Below are 22,383 nucleotides of genomic sequence, written 5' to 3'. Positions count from 1 at the left end.
AACTAAATGAAAATTAAGCAACAACATTACATATAATGAGGTGGTCGAAGAAAAAATCATAGAAAAAAATAATTGTTTAAAAGAGGATGATAACAAGACAACATATCAAAATCTATAAAATTCAGAAAATTTACTCTGATTAGAGGAAAAATCTATTTCTAAAAATATTTGTTAACCAAATAGAAAAAGAAATGATTAATGAACTGAGATTGCAATAAAAATGAAATCAACAAATTGACAACCTCAAAATAAAAAGGAAAGAGAAAAATTGAAAACCATATAAGATAAAATTGAAAACAAAAATTATTCAACTGATAAAGAAAGAGATCTTTCAAAAAGACTAATAAATTCATTTAAATTCAACTCAATAGATACTGGAAATAAAAAGTCAAAAATAAAATATTTCCTTCCCTATAGAAACTGAAATTCTACTGGGAGGAGAGGAAGGTGGAACAATATTCATACAGATACACACAAAAATACAAAGTAATTTTGGGGTGAGGGAGGAATATTAATGACCGAGGGGGGCGAGGATTTGGAAGAGTTCCTAACAAGGTGTGGCATTTGAGCTGATCCTTGAAGGGAGAGGGGGTTGCAAGAGGAGAGAAAGAAGAGGAAGAACATTCCAGGTATTGGGGACAGCCCTGTCCCCAAGGAACTTCAGAGGGGATGTTTTATATGAAATAATAAGTAGATCAGTTTCATTGGAATATATAGTATATGACGGGAAGTAATGGGTCATTAAGCTAGAAAGACAGATTGGAATCAGATTGTCAAGGAAAATTTCCATGTCAAATAGTGATTTGTGTTTTATCCTAAATGAATTATGAATATATTGAACTTTCTTGATTAGAAGACTGGACAGTAGAAGATGTCTCTTAAAATCTGAATCTTGGTGACTGAGTAATAGTTTCCTTCATCTAATTTCTTTCAATTGAAAAAGGAAAGGTAGGAGAAGCAATGAGTTCAGTGGGAAAAGTAAGGAGTTCTGTTTCAGACATATTGAATTTGAGACACCTACGGGACGTCTCGATCTATCTAACAGAAAGCTGGAGAGGAGGTACTTGATTTCAGGGGAGAGAATAGGAATGACAATTCAATCCCCATTAGCTATTTTGATAATTTGATAAAAAAGGAAAATCAGATTTGAACAAAATTAACAAATTTGATATTTGAACAACATAAAAATGAATAAAGTGAATTCCCAATCAATAGAAAGGAAATAAATTACATTAATTATGACTATTATCTCTAATTGTAGGCCATCAAAAAAGATTTTTAAAGGAAATGAATGATTATGTGTAGAAAAATAATATACCCAAATGAGCAAAATAAGAAAGAGAAAAAAACCCCACTTTGCCTTCTATTTTTTAGCCAAACTAGCCTAGTTGTTTGTTATCCTCTGTATATAGCATTCCATCTGTGGCTCACTATTACTTCCAGAATTGAATTTAAAGTCCTGTGTTTGACTTTTAAAACTCTTCAGAACCAGACCCTTCTTATACTTTACTCCTTTCCACATACTTTGTAATCCAAGCACATTGACCTTCTTGATGCTTCTTGCATATAATACCTCCACTTCTATGCCTTTCACAGGATGTCTTCCCATGTTTGTAGTGCTCTTCATTATCTTCTTTTCCTGGTTTCTCTCAAAATTCAGTTCAAATCAAACCTTCCAAAAGAGACTTTTCTCTATTCTCTCCCTCAAATAGTGTTTTCCCTGTGAGATTACCTCCAATTTGTTGTTGTTCAGTTGTTTTCAGTTGTATCTGACTCTTTGTGATCCCATTCGGCATTTTCTTGGCAAAGATATTGGAGTGGTTTGCCATTTCCTTCTCCAGCTCATTTTACAGATGAGGAAACTGAGGCCAACAAGGTGAAGTGACTTGCCCAGGGTCACATAGCTAGTAAATGTCTGAGGCCAGACTTCAACTCAGGTCTTCTTGACTCCAGGCCTGGCACACTATCCACTGTGCCACCTAGCCTTACCTCCATTTTACCCCATATATATTTTGCACATGCATAGTTTTTGCATGCTGTCTCCCCATTAGAAAACGAGCCTTTTTAGGGTAGGACCTGTTTTTGCCTTTCCTTGTACTCCAGGCACTTAGCACATTGTCTGGTATATAGGAAATGCTTAATAAAATGCTCATTGCTTTGTCTTAACTACCTGTGGCCTTTACGTGAGTTCTCTACTATCCCTTCAATGCTCATATCTCAACTTGATCTCGTAGAGCTACTAGATCCCTTTGAGGTTCAACTCAAGTGCTATTTTGATAAGCTTTTTTTTTTCTGATTTCTTCAGGAATTAGTGCTCCTCCAGGAATTAATTTGTATCTTGTTTTTTAAATTATTTGTTTTACATACATATTTGTATATGTTTTTTCCTAACTGACTGGAAACACCTAGAAGGAAAGAATTGTTTGTAATTTATTTTTTTAATCTCTTGCAACCAGTACAGTGCCTGACATACAGTAGGTGCTTAATAAGCATTTATTAAACTGAATTGAAAAAGTAAGAAAACTGTAAAATAAAATGTGAAAGAATAATCTGGATCCAGATCAATTTAAAAGTAAATTCTAGGGGGCAGCTGGGTAGCTCAGTGGAGTGAGAGTCAGGCCTAGAGACAGGAGGTCCTAGGTTCAAATCCGGCCTCAGCCACTTCCCAGCTGTGTGACCCTGGGCAAGTCACTTGCCCACCCTTACCACTCTTCCACCTATGAGACAATACACCGAAGTACAAGGGTTTAAAAAAAAAGTAAATTCTAGCATAGATTTAAAGATTAAGTAATTTTTTAGGTTTTAAAAATGTTCTAATAGAAAAAGAAGGCACTCTGCAAACTCTTTTTATGAGACAAATAAGATGCTCAAACCTGGGAGGGAGAAATCAGAGAAAGAATTATAATAGATCCAGAACACTGATACAACAAATTCAAATACAACTTAATCAAAGGGACTACATCAGTATATACAAAAAGTTATTCAATATGACCAAGTTGTATATATTGCCAGGAGGCAAAAGCGATTCCCTCGGGAAGCAATTATCATGATTAATCATATAAATAATAAAAGGAACAAAAATGGTTATATCAAAGAATTTAGAAAAAACTCTGACAAAAATTGCTATTTATTTACATTAAGAACCATAAGAATCAAAATTATAGAAGCAACATAGTATATATTTTAAAGCAAGATGTAACATTTGTGAAGAAAAAACACTGGAGGTTTTTCCAGTAAATTCAGGCATACTGTCTCCTTCCCACTATTTTCTGGCATGATATTACAAATGCTACACATTGCAATAAAAGAAGAAATTAAAGGTATCAGCAAAGTGGAGGCAAAAATAATAAAATATCTTGCAGATAATATATCAAGAAATGCAGGACTTATGTAAATACAATTACAAACATTCCATGTAGAAGTAAAAGAAGTCTTATATACCTGGAGAAATAGTCAATGTTCATGGCTGAGCCATACCAATATAATAAAATGGAAATACTATTGAAATTTAGAATCAGAATTAGTGCTAAATCAAACTACCAAGGAGTTACTTCATAGAACAAATTGATATAATAACAATGTTCTTCTGGAGGAGTAAAATATTAAGAATTTAAAAGCAAATAACGAAAAATGTAGAAATAAAAGAGTCTTAGCTTGATCAAATCTCAAACTTTATTATGAAGCAATTATCTCCAAAAAGATGGCTTAGACAGCATTACTTATTCCAATCCATCTACCTCGTTTACCATCTATATGAAATTTTTATGAGAATAATCTATACATTTATCAAAAGCATCCTTGATGAAGGTTTTAATAGGAAACAGGCAGGCTTTTGCAAGTAATATTCTATAGTAGATCACTTATTTTTAACCATCACATAAAACCAAAACATAAAAAATGTAAGATTCCACTGTACTTAGGCTTTGTAGACTTTTTTTAAAAAGCATTTGATTTCATATAGCACAACACTTCTTCAAAGGCTCTCCTCCAACAAGGTGTCTCTAATACATATTTCAAAATGATACAAGATTTGCTGAAAGACAGCTTCATAGAGCACCTTGCTTGACACCCTTCTGATCTTGACTATCAAGAGAGGCATAAAACAGATGTATGGTCAGCAAAGAGGTATTCCCCACTGTTACTGAGGAAATAATACAGAAAGTCCAAATTGAAGAGCTGTCTCTGTAGATGGTAAAATCTATCAGTTGCTTCCATTTGTGAATGAAGTAGTGCGAATTGCGTCAAGGCTTGAAACACTGCAAAACCTCCAAAATGAGATCCGCAATCACTCAAAACATTTTTGCCTAACTCAAAATAGGGACAAGTATATGAAGAATCCTTATCATCCAGTTGGGAAATCATTCTCAATCTGTATTGAGCTTGTCTATCGGTACACACACGTATGCACATATGCAGTTATATCTTAGATGTTGCAAATGGACAATGAGTTGGATATAGAATTGGAAAAGAGGAGAATGAACTTGATTGAACTATATATATATATATATATATATATATATATATATATATATATATTAAAAACATTTTTTTAAACTCTTACCTTCCATCAGAAGAGTGGTAAGGGCTAGGCAATGGGGTTAAGTGATTTGCCCAGGGTCACACAGCTAGGAAGAGTCTAAGGTCACATTTGAACCCAGGACCTCCCATCTCTGGGCCTGACTCAATCCACTAAGCCACCCAGCTGCCCCTGAATGAACTATATTTTGGGGAAATTGCAAAGTTCTTTTAATGATCTCAAGCTCCATGATACAGTGGCCCATCTTTTTAATATCATCATTCTCCTGGTAATGTTGTATCATTCTTGAGTCATGGACACTATTATAATCTCCAAAGAATTAAAGTTCTGTATCATTCAAAGAGCACCAGAGAGGTGCATAATGGGTATAAGTAAAATGTAACAGGTTACAAACAAGAGATTATGGTGCAAAGGAAATCATCAAGGATATCGTCAAAATGCTCAAGAAAATGTGATTGAAAAAGGAGATGGGCTGATCATGCAACAGAGAGAGGAGTAACTGATGGACTGCCCTGATAATCCATTGGTATCCTTGTGATTTCAAGAGAACAAGGTCCCCAATACTGGGCTCCTCCATATGGTTAATTTATACTTTCTTTCTCCAGGGTTTACATATAACCGCTAGAATCAATATATTACTGTTTGGCAATTAAAATTCTTCAAAACCTATTCTCAGCCCTTTTTTTCAGTTATATTTCTCTTTCTTATATAGTTCTCTTTCATGTATATAGTCCAGCCAGTATGGTCCTCTTTTATCTCCACATCTTCATCTCCTATATTCCTACTGGCTATCATTCATTGCTAAGTATTGTAGAAAATATAGGTAATGGAGGGTACCAGGGATATTATAATAAATCTAAATAGTTGTGGGTACACACACTGGGTTGTAGGAGAGACTGGACCAGGATAAGGAGTTCTCTGGATTTATCACAGGAATGGCAGGTAGTCTTAACTGTCACCCTGCCCTCCCTAGGCCAGAGTCTAGAAACAAGCAGGCAAGGTAAAAGGGGTTTAACAGCTTTAATTATGTTTAACTAAAAGGTGGGAAAGGGATTTCTATACTTGGACTTACTTCTATACTAATCTAAGTGATCTAACAGGCAGGCCCAAGAAGCTGTGCAGTCTCTGGGAGCTGATTCAAGCCTGGTGCCAGCCAGACTTGAACAGCACAGCTATGGATCAGAGGGGTGGCTTCGAGGGTTCTCACAGTTTTCCAAAAAGGTTCACAGGATGCCAAAATCCTAGGTGGTCCAAGATATCCAAGATGAGTGAGTGAACTTGAGGTGCTGTCCACCAGGTCTCAAACTCCTCCTCTGCTTGGTTCTGCTCTGTAGGTCTTCTCCTCTTGCTGGAAATCCACCTCCACTCAGGATCCCAAGGAAATCAGGAAGCAGGGTCTGAGATCTCCCTGGGCTGGCAACAGTTTGCCCACCACTAATGGTGTCTGTCTCTCAGGGCACACACACTACCTCCTCCTTCATTCCATCAAAGAATGCACCAGGCTTCCTGCTAGGCCAACCTTAATACTTAATAACTAACTAATCTTCCTCACAACAGTTTACTTCTTCCTTGCCTCTGTCTCTTAGAATTCCTGATCTTCAAATCTCACCCCAAATTCCATTTTGTAAATGAAGACTTTCTTTATTCCTTCCCATTGCTAGCTCCTTCTTGCTACCAAATTACTTTATTTATTTATTTTTTAAACCCTTAACTTCTGTGTATTGACTCCTAGGTGGAAGAGAGGTAAGGGTGGGCAATGGGGGTTAAGTGACTTGCCCAGGGTCACACAGCTGGGAAGTGTCTGAGGCCAGATTTGAACCCAGGACCTCCTGTCTCTAGGTCCAACTCTCAATCCACTGAGCTACCCAGCTGCCCCCCCACCAAATTACTTTAAACATTTATGTATATCTAAGACTTGCTTAATACATGCATAATGACTAATTTTTCTAATTTAAGAAAGAAATAAACTAAGTTTTACTAATAGTTAATATACAGATTGACACTGAATCCTTCACCCCATATATCAGATGGTTGCAGCACAAATACTATACAAGATATCTTGAAGGAAGAATGGGAGTTCCACATTATGGAGGAGTCGACAGTGGCCCTCTCACATGTTATCCACATACTTTCAGTTTATATGTGCCTGGTTAACTGGGTTTGGATAGGGAGCTCCTTCAGCTGAGGGATTTTTTGCTTCTTTTTGTATTCCCAGGGTTTAGCATGGTGCCTGTTATATGAGGTCCTCAATGAATGTTTATTGATGGCCTGATTTACGGAATAAATCATCAAATTTCAAGTAAACTAACCTTTGCAAAAAGGATATGTGACTTTACCAGGTCCCTACAAAGAAATGATGAATTGAAAGTAATTTCAATATTGCCCACACAAATGAATGACAAAAAAAATGGCACAGCTGACCTTAGTAATTTTTTTATCAGCCACATTCTAAGGTTAAAAAATTATTATTATTAGGGGTAGTTAAGTGGCTCAATGGAATGAGGGCCAGGCCCGGAGATGGGAGGCCCTGGGTTCAAATCTGGCCTGAGACACAATCTGGCCTGGGTGACCCTGGGCAAGTCACTTAACCCCCATTGCCTAGCCCTTTCTGCTCTTCTGCCTTGGAGTGAATACACAGTTTCATCCTAAGATGGAAGTTAATGGTTTTTAAAAAATGATTATCTAATCATCTGAAAAGAAATTGACTCCAAATTAAAATTTATCAAGAATATTTGGAACATGAATTTACATTCATTATCCTTAATAATGAACCCTGATATATATGCCTTTATATGGACATATATACATATACATATTCTGCCTTGAGATGCCAGCAAATAATAGTATGAAGCTATAATAATTAGCAATATATATTAAAGGTAATCTTTTGTTGCTGAAAATGATGCTACTTATAAAAACTCTCATATTCGTGTACAATAAGCCTGCACACCAAATTTCTAGCCTATGCAAACATCTTCCCAATGAAGAGTTCCATAGGGTCTTGAACTCATTTGTTAAACATGGAAAAATGTAATGCCTTCGGCTTCGTTTGCAAGAACAGCTAATTGACATTGGGGAAGAGAGGGATTTGCTAGTCAAATTTTGCAAAGATCTCGGCATAATTGGAAACTGAAATTTTAAAAAATGAGTATCATGATTTAGTAAATGTAGACAATGACTGACTTCTCCATTTGGTGGATCATTATGATAGCTATTAAAACCAAGTATCAAAAAGTGGTAGCTTCTCTCCTACCATCTACTTTATCTTGGGTAATAATCTGCCTGTTAACCACATTTATTCTCTTCTTTCCAGTTTGAAAAGCTGATATTTTGCAGGGGGAGACATGTACATATAGAAGTATATATAAGACATAAAGGAATGGAACAAGATACAATTTTAAGGGAAGGTACCGATTGCTGGGGGAAAAGGAAAGGTATTATATGTGCTCCTTAAGGGCAGGTGTTTTACTTTTTTCTTTGCAACCCCAGGGGCTAGCAAGGTGCCCGGCACACAGTTGACAAATGTTTATTGATTGATTGATATTGAAGATGGTACCTGAGCTGAACGTTGAAGGAAACTAGGGGTTCTAGGCAGTAGAGATAAGAGAGCACAGACAGTATTTAATGTAGAAGAAAGGTAATTATTATGGTCTCAGAAAGTTTGGAGCATCACATTTCTCAAATAGAGTCCTCTGTCTTAGAAAGCTACTAAATAGTTGTGATTTTCAGGAAGTCACTGTTCATCATGAGTCTCAGTTTCTCCATGTATAAAAGTTATGATGGACACAACGCTTTAACTACATTTCTACCTAGGCTGGAAACAACCCTGTGAGCCAGGTAGTGCAAATATTATTCTCTCCATTCTATAGATTGAGAAACTGGCACTCAGAGATGATATGTTGCCCTGAAGGCAGCAGTGCCCGTATTCAAAGGTGCATTGCCCTTGCAGGGCTAGGGAGGGAGCCTGGATCAATGATCTCTGAGGTCAGCTTCTGTCTTTATTCAATTGTGACTATACTCTGTGTGACTTCAGCTAAGTGAAAGCTCTTCTCTGGTTTGTTTCTAAAAGGAGGAGTTGGATTATATGTTCTCTTTGGCCAGTTCACTATGGAACCTTGGGCAAGTGACTGCTCTGCTCTGGACCTGTTTCCCCACTTCCATGGACCATTTCCACCCACCTCTATCCCCACCTGCTGATCTAAGTTCCCAGAGCACCAGCATGTTCAACGCTTCTTTCTTCCATGGACATCATCCTAGTATAGACCCTTGGTTACAACTGTGGGAGGGCAGAGGAGGGGAAATGTTTTTGTGTCTGTACATGTTGAGGGGTGGGTGAAGTGAACCCTAGCGGAGGAATCATGGTGGTGAGCCAGAAGGGCGGGGAATGAGTCTTTCCTACCTGAGATCTAGAGCAGCATCCTCAGACTAAGGATCCTGTAGGCCTCGTGACTCTTCTTCAGCCCCAATCCTGCCTTCTACTATGGTGCAGGTCCCATGATTAGTCATGGCCATGCTCCTCTTTGTACTATGTATGGCTGCCTTCCACATGCCCGTCTCTTCTTACTCTACCGCCCCTTGAATAATCTCAAGATTAAGCTACGTCCTTCCCTTATTACATGCACTTGGGTATGGATATAGGTTTTATTATTGAGTTTCTTCATGGGTCTTGTCTCCTGTGACCTATCGGTCCTCTCTGCTCACATGGTTCTTCTTTAGTTGTACTGCTGCTTTTTATAGTACCTGACTTGGTAGAGATATGTAGGCAGTTTTCTCCATCTTTCAGTTTTCTTGGGCCTCCTTGCAACTTCCTATCATGGAGCTTAAAGCAAAGTGTTTTTTAATAACACTACAGAGTCAAACATGGAAAAGGAACAAGAAAGGAAAAAGGGAAAATGTAGGAAAGAAAACCTGTTCTAGGTCTTCTAGAGGAAAGTGTTTGATGAAATGAAAGATTTTTCTATATTTAATAAAAAAATAATAGAACCCTCTAAGCCCAAAGTGGCACAAATTGGTCATATAAAATCACTGACAAACACTGAGATCCCTTTTGTAACATTTTATTTGGCAGCATTACAGAATAATTCAGAATATCTCCATGCATATCATTCCCATAGACCTGTAATTTGAAAATATAAGCACTGGCACTGGCTTTATCATTGTAGCTATTTCAGGTGAAATGTGTACAGAATAAATAGACCAACTGTATATATATCAACTTTGCCTCAGGACGAGGAGTTTGGTGGGAGTGGTGGCAGAGGGAAGAAACTACTCATAAAGTTTACACCTATGGCTTACTGTCAGTTGAGATCCATTATGATTTTGCATTTCAGGCAGTTCTTAATAAAGGTGTTCCTTCAGAGCTCTTATTAAAAGTGACAACAGGTGGCATTGATGTTGCCCAAAATGGTGGAAATTGATTATTGGCAATGGTTTGAGAAGTTTAATATGAATTGTTATGGGGGAAATTACTAGTGTGGCAATGGAGGAATGAGGGAAATTATTTTGAAGGGCAGTATGCTCAGATGAAACTGTATTTGGTTGTTTCATGAAATTCTATGGGTGGAATTTGAGCCATTAGCTACATAGACAAGACATAACAAGAAGTGGAAGGGAAATCCTTGACCAAGAAGTGCCATATAAAACACTTGTTCCTTGGACAATAAACCGTGCCCCTGGACCTGTTGCATTCAATTTTTTTTTATTAATGATTTGGATAAAGCAAGCTTATCAAATTCATGGATGCCAGAGGTCAAAGTGGGAGAGTTAACATGTTGGATAATATGCACAAAAAGGATCTTGACAGGCCAAAATGATGGAATAAAGCTTAATAACAATAATACTAATAATATAATTATGACAATATGAATCAGTGGTATTAAATAGTGTCCTATTCCATTGGGGTTAAAAAAACTGCATGGGGGCAGCTGGGTAGCTCAATGGATTGAGAGCCAGGCCTAGAGATAGGAGGTCCTAGGTTCAAATCTGGCCTCAGACACTTCATAGCTGTATGACCCTGGGCAAGTCACTTGACCCCCATTGCCTACCCTTACCTCTCTTCTGCCTTGGAGCCAATACACAGTATTGACTCCAAGATGGAAGGTAAGGGTTTATTCTCTGCAGTGATTTTTTTTTTAAACCCTTAATTTCAGTGTATTGTCTCATAGGTGGAAGAGTGGTAAGGGTGGGCAATTGGGGTCAAGTGACTTGCCCAAGGTCACACAGCTGGGAAGTGGCTGAGGCCGGGTTTGAACCTAGGACCTCCTGTCTCTAGGCCTGACTCTCACTTCACTGAGCTACCCAGTTGCCCCTGGAAGGTAAGGGTTTAAAAACAAACAAACAAAAAACATACTGCAAAGCACAGTATGGGGAAGGCATTTCTAAGAAGTTTTCATTTTTTGAAACTTAATTTATAATGAAACATTTCACTACTTGGAAGAGAGTCTTGCTTGGCATGGCTACAGACCCCTTTGCTTTTACCATAGAAGGAAGAGGTTTAATGGCAAAAACATTCCTTTTGATAAATCACCAGTCAAAGCACATTTTCTGACCTCTCAGCCCTTTCTCCCTACACCTACCAAACAAGAGTTCTAAAGTTGGGATCCTGGGAACTCACTGGCTTGATGAAGCCCTAGTTAGAAGGAATAGGGAAAATAAAATAGGATTAGAATAGCATCTTATGAACAGAATAGCATCTTATGAACAGTTTTGAAAACCAGTTTTCAAAAGATAAGCTAAAGTCTAGATTTATTTGTTTTGTACAACGGTCAAAAGAGACACCTGTAACCACTTGGTGAAATTTTAAGTTTTATTCTAAAATGTGTGCTTAGCTGTTAATGTAAATGTAAAAAAAAATAGCACCTAGGACAAAGTCAAACTGCAATGATGTCAGAACTCCCAGTATTTTGTGTACTAGGTTATATTCTTAAAGTTAACTCAAAGAAAGAAGTTTCAAAGAAAAGCAAATCCCATGAAATACTCATGAAGAAAGATTTGTGTTGGAAGAGTGATTTCTCTACAGAGAGGCCCTACAAAGTGAGACACTATAAAAACAAATGTGAAAAATGATCTGTGGTACTGTATGCCATCAGTCCTAATAATAGTCAGAAGTAATCAACATTCCTGATTTGTGCTTAGGAAAGATGTGCTTAAGACAAGAAAAATATTTTCCAGGGTATGTTTTAGACTTCAACTTAGTTATTTATATATATCGGGTAACAAAGAATTCCATAACACAATGGATAACATATATCTTAATTTTCATATTATCACCAGAAGCTTTTCTGCTCTCAAGGTGGAGCTCAGAAGATGCCTCTTTCCCCAATTCTTACCAGGCATTTCCTTTCCTTTCTATCCTCATCAATTTCAGTAGGAAGAACAGAGCAATTCAGGAAGTAAGTGCTATCTTTCCCTTTCCACAGAATATATGCAATCTTAATATATGCCAATATTTTGTTAACTTTTTTAATGACAGCATTACATGCTGGCCATGCCTTATAACTTCTGTTTTTTTCTTTACTGTTCATATTTAGCCCATTTTATTATAATCTGTCTGTCTGGGATAGTTTCTGTTCCTACTCAATTGTGACAAAATATCCAAATACATTTCAAAATCTTCATTCTGATGATTGGTTTAATTTTTCTTATATTTTTGGGCTGAGTCTTGGATCGAAAACTTGTCTCTGTTACCAGTAATTTGAGGTTCCTGTAGCTATTTTTTTTGGAATGTTTTCTGAATCCTTTCTTAAGCCACATCAGCTGCTAAAAGAAGATAAAAGCAGCTTGCTGTCCCCTCTGTTATTTTAATATCTGCTTCACTGAATATGTTACTGTCATGATAGATAAAAAGAACCCCACAAGTACTGAGAAAGTATCTTACTTAAGTGGTAGAAAGGAAAATGTTTGAGGTGTAGACTGGAACACAGGAGGAAGTAAGAAATGGAAAAAGGAGAACCCAGAGAAAGAAAGTTGAAATATAGATTTGGATTGTTAGGAAAATGAAAAGATTGATAAACAAAAGATAAGGTTAGGTTGATGTAACTAAGAACAGAACAACAGATAACTTAAAGAGTATGAGGATAGCCTAGCCCTCACCACTCCTCTGCCTTGGAACCAATACAAAGTATTGATTATAAAATGGAAGGTAAGGTTTAAAAAAAAAGGATAAGGAGATCAAATCTGATACAAAAGAAAAACAGTGGTAAATAAAGAGACTTGGTTGAGATATGAGATAATGTGGCAGTACTGAAAAGGTAATGATTGGTTAATGCTATCAAGATGTGGATATAGGCCAGATTTTAGAAAAAAATTAGAGATAAAAACATGACTATATATCATGTTCCAGAGCCAAAAGGATGACAACAAAATGTACAACTGAGAACAAGTTCAGGTTACTGTTATTTAGCATATTTACCCACTTAACTCCTTATGTAACCTTGTGAATGTCACTTAACCACTTTTTCTTTGGGGCTTTCCCCAAAAATTAACAAGAACCTTTTCCCTCCCATTTTTATACTGCATCCCCACCTTGAAAAAAGAAGAAAAACAAAACCCTTCTAATAAATACACATAGTTAAGCAAAACAAATTCCTGCATTGGACATGTCCCCAAAATACCTCTCATTCTGAGACTTGAATCCATTACTTCTCTATAAAGAAGTGACTATCATGCTTCATTCTAAGACCTCTGCAATTATGGTTAGTCATTGCATTGAGTTGAGTTCTTAAGTCTTTCGGAATGGTTTGTTTTCATAGTGTTGTTATTATGTAAATTATTCTCCCAATACTGCTTCCATTCATAGAAGTCTTCCCCCATTTTCTATAACTGTCCCTCTAGTCATGACTTAAGATATTTAACCTCTTTCCTTCTCAGGTATAATAAGAAGAGCCCTTCCAAATCAAACATTCTATGGCTCTATTGTACATAGAGTCTGGTATAATGGAAAGAGCACTGTATTTGGGGTAGAAAAAAATCTACATCTGAGTTCTGGCCTGTGTATCTCAATTTCCTCTTGTGTAAAATGAGGCAGTTGGACTAAAAGCTTTTTAGAATCTGATTCTAATTCTAGAGGCTTTATCATAAGGTGAGGTTAAAGTTTTTAACTTGATTTTTGGCCCTCATCCTGAATTGTGAATGAAAAAATTCTTTCTCATAGCAAAAAAGATTAAGGAAGTATGTAAGTTTTCTTCTTCTATTTTGCCAGTTCAAAGAGCTCTTGTCTCATAGCTTTTTTTTTTTTTTTTTTTGTCAAACCCTTAGATTTGTGGTGTGTCACTGGAGATTGTTTATATTCTATATGAGGAGATATAAAGCCAGGCTTGCTCCCATTTGTGGATCTAATTAGGCATGTTACCCTATCTATAATAAATCATGTGTTTAGTTTTTCTTTGTTAAGGCACTCAGAGGCCTTCAGGCATGAGCGAGTTATTAAAATGTACTCTAATAGTTGGAGATGAATTATCATACTGATATTGTCAATTGCTTGATAGTTTTACATCCCAAAAGCTTTCCTTTGTTGGTTCTGTACTACAAAGATGACATTTTATTCTGATATTCGTTCACAAAACTGACTTACATTTCGCTGTGTAATGCATAAGGAAATCATTCTGAATTCAGCAACAGTTTCAGTTTGACTAAAAAGAAGTTATTTTCCAAATCCACAAAAAAGTTAAGCAGATTCTTGTAAGAACATGTGTAAGAACTGGTTTTCATTGTCACAACTCAATGTCAGATTACCAAAATAATTTATGTTTTGTTGTGGGAACATGGGTGGATACAGAGCTTCCCAAATCACAAGACTACTTCTCAGACCACACTTTCTTCATAATATTCAGAAATTGTTCATGTTTTGTGGTAATGAATGAATAACAGGAACAGCAGAATTTCAATGTGGGCCTTCCTTTATTTGATTAAAGATATTCTCCACTTAATTCTTAAAAAACTAATATAAGTTAAGCAGCAGCAAACAATGGGGGTAATTTAGAAAATGTGTTACTGCAAAGAGTTGAGGGAAAAAGTTCCCTACATAAACCACACTATTAACTATAAAACTTATTTTTCTCAACTGCTTCTTATGATGGAGGCTAGAAATGTGATATTACGACAGTAGGCAAGACTATGTGAACTTTGACCAAAAAAGAAAAATCATGTTTCTGTTTAGACATTTAAATGAAAGCATAGGCCACAACAAAAATACTGCATTGACTAGTTATATTTATACCAATTGCCGAATGTTTACAGATGTATTACCTTAAGCTGGGGTGTCTGTGTGGCTGGGGTCTTCGCTAGCTTCTAAACCCCATCTATGGCTGAGGTCAGGCTGACTCATAAGAAATAACTTTAGAGACTGGCCTTTCAGTGGAATCTAATAGATGGTGAACATTTCAGTGAGCTCTGGGATAAAAAAAGAGGCAAAAAGATATTCTAAGATAAGTTATGAACATAAATTAACATATTAATAAAAAGCCTAATAAAATCTAATTATTGAAAAATATGCCAGCAGATTTTAAATCTGCTACATAGATGAGTGTTTAATTTAGAATATGCTGACGTTGAACATTTTCAAACTAGATCAGGAAGATTGGATGTTATGTTTTAATAAATATGAATAAGATATAACTAAATCTCTATTATTAGCACAAAGTGCAGTATCCAGAAGGAAACAGAGTAGACAAGGTTCTGGAATACAGCTTTCTGATCAAAATTTCTACCTCAGCTCAGAGATCACAAAGACTACTGATCACAAAGACTTCCTGGGCAAGCTGCTTCTCTCTGAAGGGAAGATATTTAGTTTGGGTTGGAGAGTATTAAAACAATAATACAAACCTCCTGGGAGAATACCACAGCAAATATCCTGAAACCACTCAGTTGATCTTAGTGTATAATAATCTGACTGTTTTAAATTACTGCAGGGAATATTATGGTCCTTAATGACAATATAACTACATAAAGCCAAAGAAAGCTAGAAAGAATGGCCAAAAAGATGAGCTAAGAACCAGTCAAAGTGACAACAAACATGTGACTATTTACTAGGTTTGGAGCGGTAATATCTGCAGATGCTCATGGTCTCTCAGAGGTTCCAGAAGAATGAGTTGTTCTGAGGATTTGCAGAGTTTTGATGAGAGAACAGGGCTTCTCTTTGAGATGGCAGAAAGGCCCAATGGTACAGAGCAGAATTTATAGATTTCTGTGGCTAGATCATATGCTATTGACCTCAAAATGTACATCAACAAATTAATATTGTATGGATGTAATTTCAAAGTCTCCTGAAGACGAAGAACCATTATTGAAGCCATTAGAGCACAGATGGTTCAAAGTATATGCAGATATTCATACTGGCATTTTTGCATTATAGCTGCTTTTTTTTTTTTTGCTGTTGAACTGTAATGAATTGTCTCATAATCTATTCCATCTTCTTGCCATTAGCAGGCTTTGAATGTTCACAAATAGGAGCAAAGAACTCATTTTCCAGAGCTTTAATCACACAAAGAGGGAATGCCTAATTCTTTAAATGAAATGGTCTGTGATCACTGAAGCAGAGATTTAATATATCACGGCAAATTAGGTAGATTTTAATAAATTACTTATCTCTCTGAATACTTTACATATGCTTAAGAAGGAACATAGCCTGTTTGCAAACAGTGAAAACCCACAGCCTATAAAATCCTTTGAAGAAAATGACAAATAAAAGAGTAAATTAAAAAATGAAATGCATTATATCCTGGACCTCTAGAGACAATTCTTTTGCAGCATTGATTCACAGCTCCATTAAAAATATCAATTAAATCCTTCATTGAGATTGGTTAAAAGCTAGAAAATTAACTTTCTGAGCTGCTTTTCTAGGCCTACTTATCCAGATACAACTAAGTATTGTACATACTTGATGTAAATTTTAAAAATTGATAAAAAGATACTTTCCTGTCTCTTCAGTTCTAACTAAGTATGCTGGAACCTGAGCCATGGTTTCAATACTTTCTGCCTACAAAGGATGCCCAATTTTCAAAATGTAAATTTCTTATACCTATATCTCTATGTATTCAAAAATATTCCTCTTTCCATTCTTCCATCACAAATATCTGATAATAATGTTAGTTGAAGGAGTGAAGTTATTTTTTAAAAAGACCAAAAAACCCCCCCAAGCTTGCAGTAATTTAATAAGTCTTGTGGCTAGTCTCATTCTTTATATTTAATTGATAGAAACTGCATGCATCAAAGAAATGCATACTGAGCTTTAATGTGCATAAAATGGATATTAGCATTTTAAAGAGGAAGATTAACACATTAATCCAAGTAATTTTCATATATTGCTTCTAATAAAATCTTCACAGTAAAAAAACTCTTAATGAGGCTAATCACAGCATTCCATTTAGTTGGGTGATTAGGGATAACATAAAAGTATTTTTTTCATAAGTTTTCTAAGACATGCTTCTTGCTTATTAAAAATAAGGAACTGATTTGCCTTCCTGCTCTTCACAGGAAAATGCAGAAAATGCAAATGAGTATTCCTCATGCCATCATGTAGGTATGAATTATTGAAAAGGTGCTGGCCACTGTGGAGGGCTGAGACCCTGGGGGACAGCAGTCGTGGGATGGAGGGAATAGAAAAATAAACAAATCAAAAAGTATACAAAACTTTATAACTTCAAACCCAGACTCTGTTGTGAATAAATTATACATTAAATATACTGTAGTAATTACAAAAGCCTCATCTAAGAGCTATCGATGGGAACATTTACTCAGGAGAAGGCGTTGCCTTAGGAACATTTTCTTCTAGGTCTCCGATTCATCTCTGTATTCCTCGTAGATGGAGTGCAGGGCATGGAAGGCCTCCACTGTTATTCTAAGCTTGCCAATTACTTCATCTTCCACTTGTGCATCAAATACTGGGGAGAAAACAAGAGAAAAATAGGAACAATTTCAATTTCCAGTTTAGTATTTTTATTTTAAATCAAACAGACTATCCCATAGAAATGCCTATCAATTTAAAAATCATCACCTGTGTAAAAAACTGTCCATTTAAACCTAAAATTTGATCCCATGTAAATCTGAAAATTTACATGTAGATATGTACATATGTGTATACACATAAACACATATTTTATACCTAGTCCACATTTCCTGTTATTTTGGTCTCAAAATATAATATATCCACATAGATTTGTAACTGATTCCTATCCAAATACAAGTTTTATTTTTTCAGATTTATGAGAAACCAATGGATGTAATACTTATATATAGAATACTTTCCTTCCCTAAATATGACATTTCCTCCCTATTCTTGCTATGATAACAATACAGAGGCTTACACTGAAGAGTTTTGTAGCTGTCGCAGTGTTATAACTCCTACAATAGGAGGCATAAATTCTAAAAGGAAGCAGGATTCAACAACATAGAAAAGACCAAATTCTATTAACACAAATATCAAAATGGTGAATGATGGCAAATAACTTGCATAGTTACTAACTCTGATTTGTATGAAAGTATGAACAAAAAAAAGTTTTTTCCCCTCTGTAGGTGAAAAGGTAGAATATTCAAGGCAAAGGGATGAAGAAAGGATGGGTGATCATACTAGGCCTTAGGAGAAGTTTTGGACAGCTATTATGAAAAAGAAGTAAAAGTGAAGAAATAACATGTTCCATCATGCAAGTAAAGTACAGACTGATAGATAGTCAATAAAATAAGTGAGTTCATACAATATCTGATATTCTCACCATTAAATCATGCTTCTCTTAATATTAATCCATATATACTTCCAACAGTATTATGACTCAAATTTAGCTATTTATTATCTCTACTATAAAAGGCCTCAAGCTAAAAAAGCATTGGAGATGCAAAGAGAGACAAAAAAAAAAAGATCCTAGTCCTCTTCTTAGGTCTTTCCATTAATAGAGGAACAAAACCTAGTTATTAAAAACTCAAAATGCAATGGTATCCCACAGAAGGAAAAGAAGGAAGATGGAGGGTTTTAATTTTCAAAGTGCAAGCTATCAATAAAAAGTGCCATTTTGTCAGCTGGTGTCACCAAAATATACGCCTATTTCAAAAAACAGATCTTCTTATTACTTGGTCTGATCTTGATGTGATCTGGCTTTAAATAAAACTGATTGAAGATGGGCATCTTTCTGTAAGAACATTTTTCATAGGCTCTGCTAACTCTAGCAAGTGGGACTGGGGATAAAATCTTTTCCATACCTTTATATCCCTGGGATGGCCCTACCTGAGATTTGAAAATTAGCATTTTTATTATCAATATGCAATTCTAACATTTTGGCCCACAGAGGGGATTTATCAAGTACTTATCATGTTCTAGGCACCTTTCTAAGTGCTGATGATACATAGAAAGGCAAAAACTGTGTCCCAGCCCTAAAGGAGCTCAGATTCTAGTGGTGGTGGGAACAGTTAAAAACACTGCAGATATGGGGAACAGTCAATGAAAAGGTATGGCATCAGGAGATGGAGGGTCTTATTTGAGTAATGGCAAGGAGGCTTGTGCCACTGGGTTATAGGATTAGGTGATGAAGGGTTTTAAAAGCTAAACAGAGGATTCTATATTTGATCCCGGAGGCAACACTGGACTTTATTGAGTAAGGAGGTGATGTGGTCAAACGTGCTCTTGAGGAAGATCAATCACTTCAGTAGCTGAGTGAACAGTGAACTGAAGTGGGGAGACATGTGAGATAGGAAGGCCCGCAAGAAGGCTATTAGATGAGATATTGCACCAGGAGGCAGCTGTGTTAGAGGAGAGAATGGAATGAATGAGTGATGTTGTGAAGATAGAAATGACAGGACTTGGAAACTGACTGGATGTATGGTGTGATGAGAGTGAAGAGTTGAGGGTGGTACAGAATTTGTGAGCCTGGCTTACTAGGAAGATGTCCTCAATAGTGATAGAAGAGGGGAGAGAGAGGTTCTTTTTGGAAGATAATGAGTTCTATTTTGTACAAATTGAGATTGAGATGTCTATAGGACATCTGATTGGGGATATCCAGCAGGCAGTTAAAGATGGACTGGAGGTCAGAAATGAGATTAGGGTTTGGCAAACATCTGAGAATCAATTGTATAGAGATGATAATTGAATTCATAGCTGTTTATGAGATCACCAAAACAACAGTATAGAAGGACCATGGGAAGAGGACCTAGCACAAACTTGAAGGATACCTTCAGTTAATAGGCATGATCTGGATGAAGTTCCAGTGAAAAACTAGGAAGGAGAGGTCACACAGGTAAGAGGACAAGCCAAGAGAGTGAGTGGCATCAAAATCTAAAGAGAAAAGTGTCAAGGAGAAAAGGGTAACTGACATTGTTAAACTGTAGAGAGGGCAAGAAGGATGAGGATAGAAAAGGCCATTCAATTTGATAATTAAAAGATAGCTGGTAACTTTGGAGAGCAGTTTCAATTGAATTATGAGGATTAGAAGTAGACTGTAGAGTAGAGTGAGAGAAGACGAACTAGAGGTATTGATTTTAATAAGTTAAGTCATGGGAAGAGGTTCCTCAGGCAAACACATTTTAAGAGATATCTCTGCTGTCTCTTGAATTTCAATTGCCCTTGGGGGAATTTCGAAGTGATTACAATCTTTGGCATACTCAATAGGGAGGGTTTTCAAAGGAGTTTTTCATAACTTCGGCAATCAACTTAGGTTAAGTATGTTAGCTAGAAATTAGGCCTGAAAAATTAGGTTTCCTTAAAGTAAATGTTAAGATGAAATCTAGAGACATTTCTCTATTGAGGTTTTCCCTGCATCATTCATTAAACACTCAATAATTCCTTATGAAGCCAAACGATTACTTCTCAATTTTTCACAGAAAGGGCAGAAAACCTCACAATTAGGTATTTGCCCAAGCTTTCAAAAGATTTAGATCGTGTTACTAAATATTCTTACAGTTTGCAAAAAAAAAAATTCTAAAATACAGGTGTGAATTTAAATAGTATCTATGACCCCAAAAAGCAAGCCATATCTCTATGCTTACCATCAATATTTTGCTCAATAATGTCTTTTTTTTTCTGAAATATTTCAGTGAGACTGACATGGGAAATACCAATATCTTCACACTCAAGATCCTGTTCATCCTCTGGAGGATCACTGACCACAGTGAATCGGATACTATGAAGAAAAAAGAAAAACCAACATAAAGGGTGATAACTTTCAGTCATTTGCAATCAAAACTCTAGAATGACTAAATATGAAGATTCTACATCTCTATTTGCCCCACTAAAAAGAATGTTACTTTCATATGAATGAACTGTGATGCCAACTCTTCAAATTTTATTGTGATATGAATGCATTATCATCCACTTTCTTAAGTTTTGTTGTGAACATTAATAGGATTTAGGGATATTAGCTGGCAAATAAGTTCAATACTTTACAAATCATCCAGCAATATTATGTTTTGAAATGATATCTTTTTTTTTTCAAAGATAAAAGTGAATTGGAGCTTTCTAAGTTGTTAGTTCAGGATGCCCTGTAGAAATTCAATGGGTTTCAACATAAATTTAGCTTAGTATAATGCAATTTATTTTATTTTATTTTAAAATTTAAATATTTTATCTTTTTAGAAAAATTTTCCATGGTTACATGATTCTTGTTTTTACTTTCCCCTTCACCACTACCCCTATATCCAACACACATTTCCACTGGTTTTAACATGTGTGATCAATCAAGACTTATTTACATATTATTGATAGTTGCATTGGTGTGGTCGTTTCGGGTCTACATCCCCAACCATGTCCGCATCAACCCATGTGTTCAAGCGGTTGTTTTTCTTCTGTGTTTCCACTCCTGCAGGTCTTCCTTTGAATGTGGGTGGCATTCTTTACCATAAGTCCCTCAGAATTGTCCTGGGTCATTGCTTTGCTGCCAGTACAGAAGCTCATTACATTAGATTTTACCACAGTGTATCAGTCTCTGTGAACAATGTTCTTCTGGCTCTGCTCCTTTCACTCTGCATCAATTCCTGGAGGTCTTTCCAGTTCACATGGAATTCCTCCAGTTTATTATTCCTTTGAGCACAATAGCTACCATCACTAGCATATATCACAATTTGTTCAGCCATTCCCCAATTGAAGGGCATACCCTCGTTTTCCAGTTTTTTAGTGCACTGAAATTTAACCAACTTTATTTAGTCTAATAAATGAATGACTTACACACTCTTGGCATCATTCTGAATCACACTAAATGATGTACCTTTAGTCAACAACTATACAAGATATATGTATTGCTTCAGCAATCTTTTAAATTTCAATTATGGCATCCAAGTTTAATTTTACTTTTAAACATACAACTAGAGGCTCAGATGGAGCTGATTTGAATTAGTGGCTTGCACTGAAGCCAAACACACTTGGAATGACCAAATTATGGGAATCTACAATGAAGTAGTCTTTTGATATGCTTTGGCAGAAGAGATTAAACCATGGATGCCTATAAATTTTATCATTTTCAGTTTTTCAGCAAGTATTATCTAAAATCAGAAACAATTATAAAATACATAATCAAAGTCTTTGAGAAATGATATCTTAAAGAAATAAGCAAATTCTACCCAAATTCCTACAAGTATTAGTAAACAAGGTAAAGTTTAATTTTCAGCTAGTTAGCTTACAATAAACATATAACATTTAATTCCTTTCCTAAGAGAATAATTTTAGTTACCAACAAAACTAGAATCTCTTAAGTCAGAACCATAATAAAGCCTACTCTATAATTTCCCGCCCTCCTTCCCTCCCTCTCCCTCTTTCTCTTACCCTTTCCCTCTTTCCCTCCCTCCCTGTCCCCTGCTAAAATATACTTTCCTTTTTTATTTTTAAAAATAGATTTTTATAACAGAGTTTCTACTAAAATCTAGTGAAATAAATT

The 22,383-nt window shown here is 36.0% G+C and overlaps 1 protein-coding gene across 1 annotated transcript in view; it reads right to left on the bottom strand.

Moving 5' to 3' along the window:
- Positions 1-14,652: 14,652 nt before the first annotated feature.
- RPGRIP1L (RPGRIP1 like) overlaps positions 14,653-22,383 on the bottom strand; it is a 123,274-nt gene continuing 115,543 nt past the window's right edge. Inside the window, exons 26-28 of the mRNA XM_044664143.1 lie at positions 20,504-20,637; positions 17,269-17,415; positions 14,653-14,926 (exon numbers count right to left, since the gene is read on the bottom strand). Coding sequence (XP_044520078.1) covers positions 17,303-17,415; positions 20,504-20,637 — 247 coding nt within the window. The 3' untranslated portion in view covers positions 14,653-14,926; positions 17,269-17,302. The remainder of the gene's footprint in view (positions 14,927-17,268; positions 17,416-20,503; positions 20,638-22,383) is intronic.

The sequence above is a fragment of the Gracilinanus agilis genome, chromosome 2, assembly GCF_016433145.1.
Source record: "Gracilinanus agilis isolate LMUSP501 chromosome 2, AgileGrace, whole genome shotgun sequence".
Taxonomy (NCBI): domain Eukaryota; kingdom Metazoa; phylum Chordata; class Mammalia; order Didelphimorphia; family Didelphidae; genus Gracilinanus; species Gracilinanus agilis.
The sequence above is the reverse complement of the archived record's forward strand: the minus strand, read 5'-3'. Positions and strand labels throughout refer to the sequence as shown.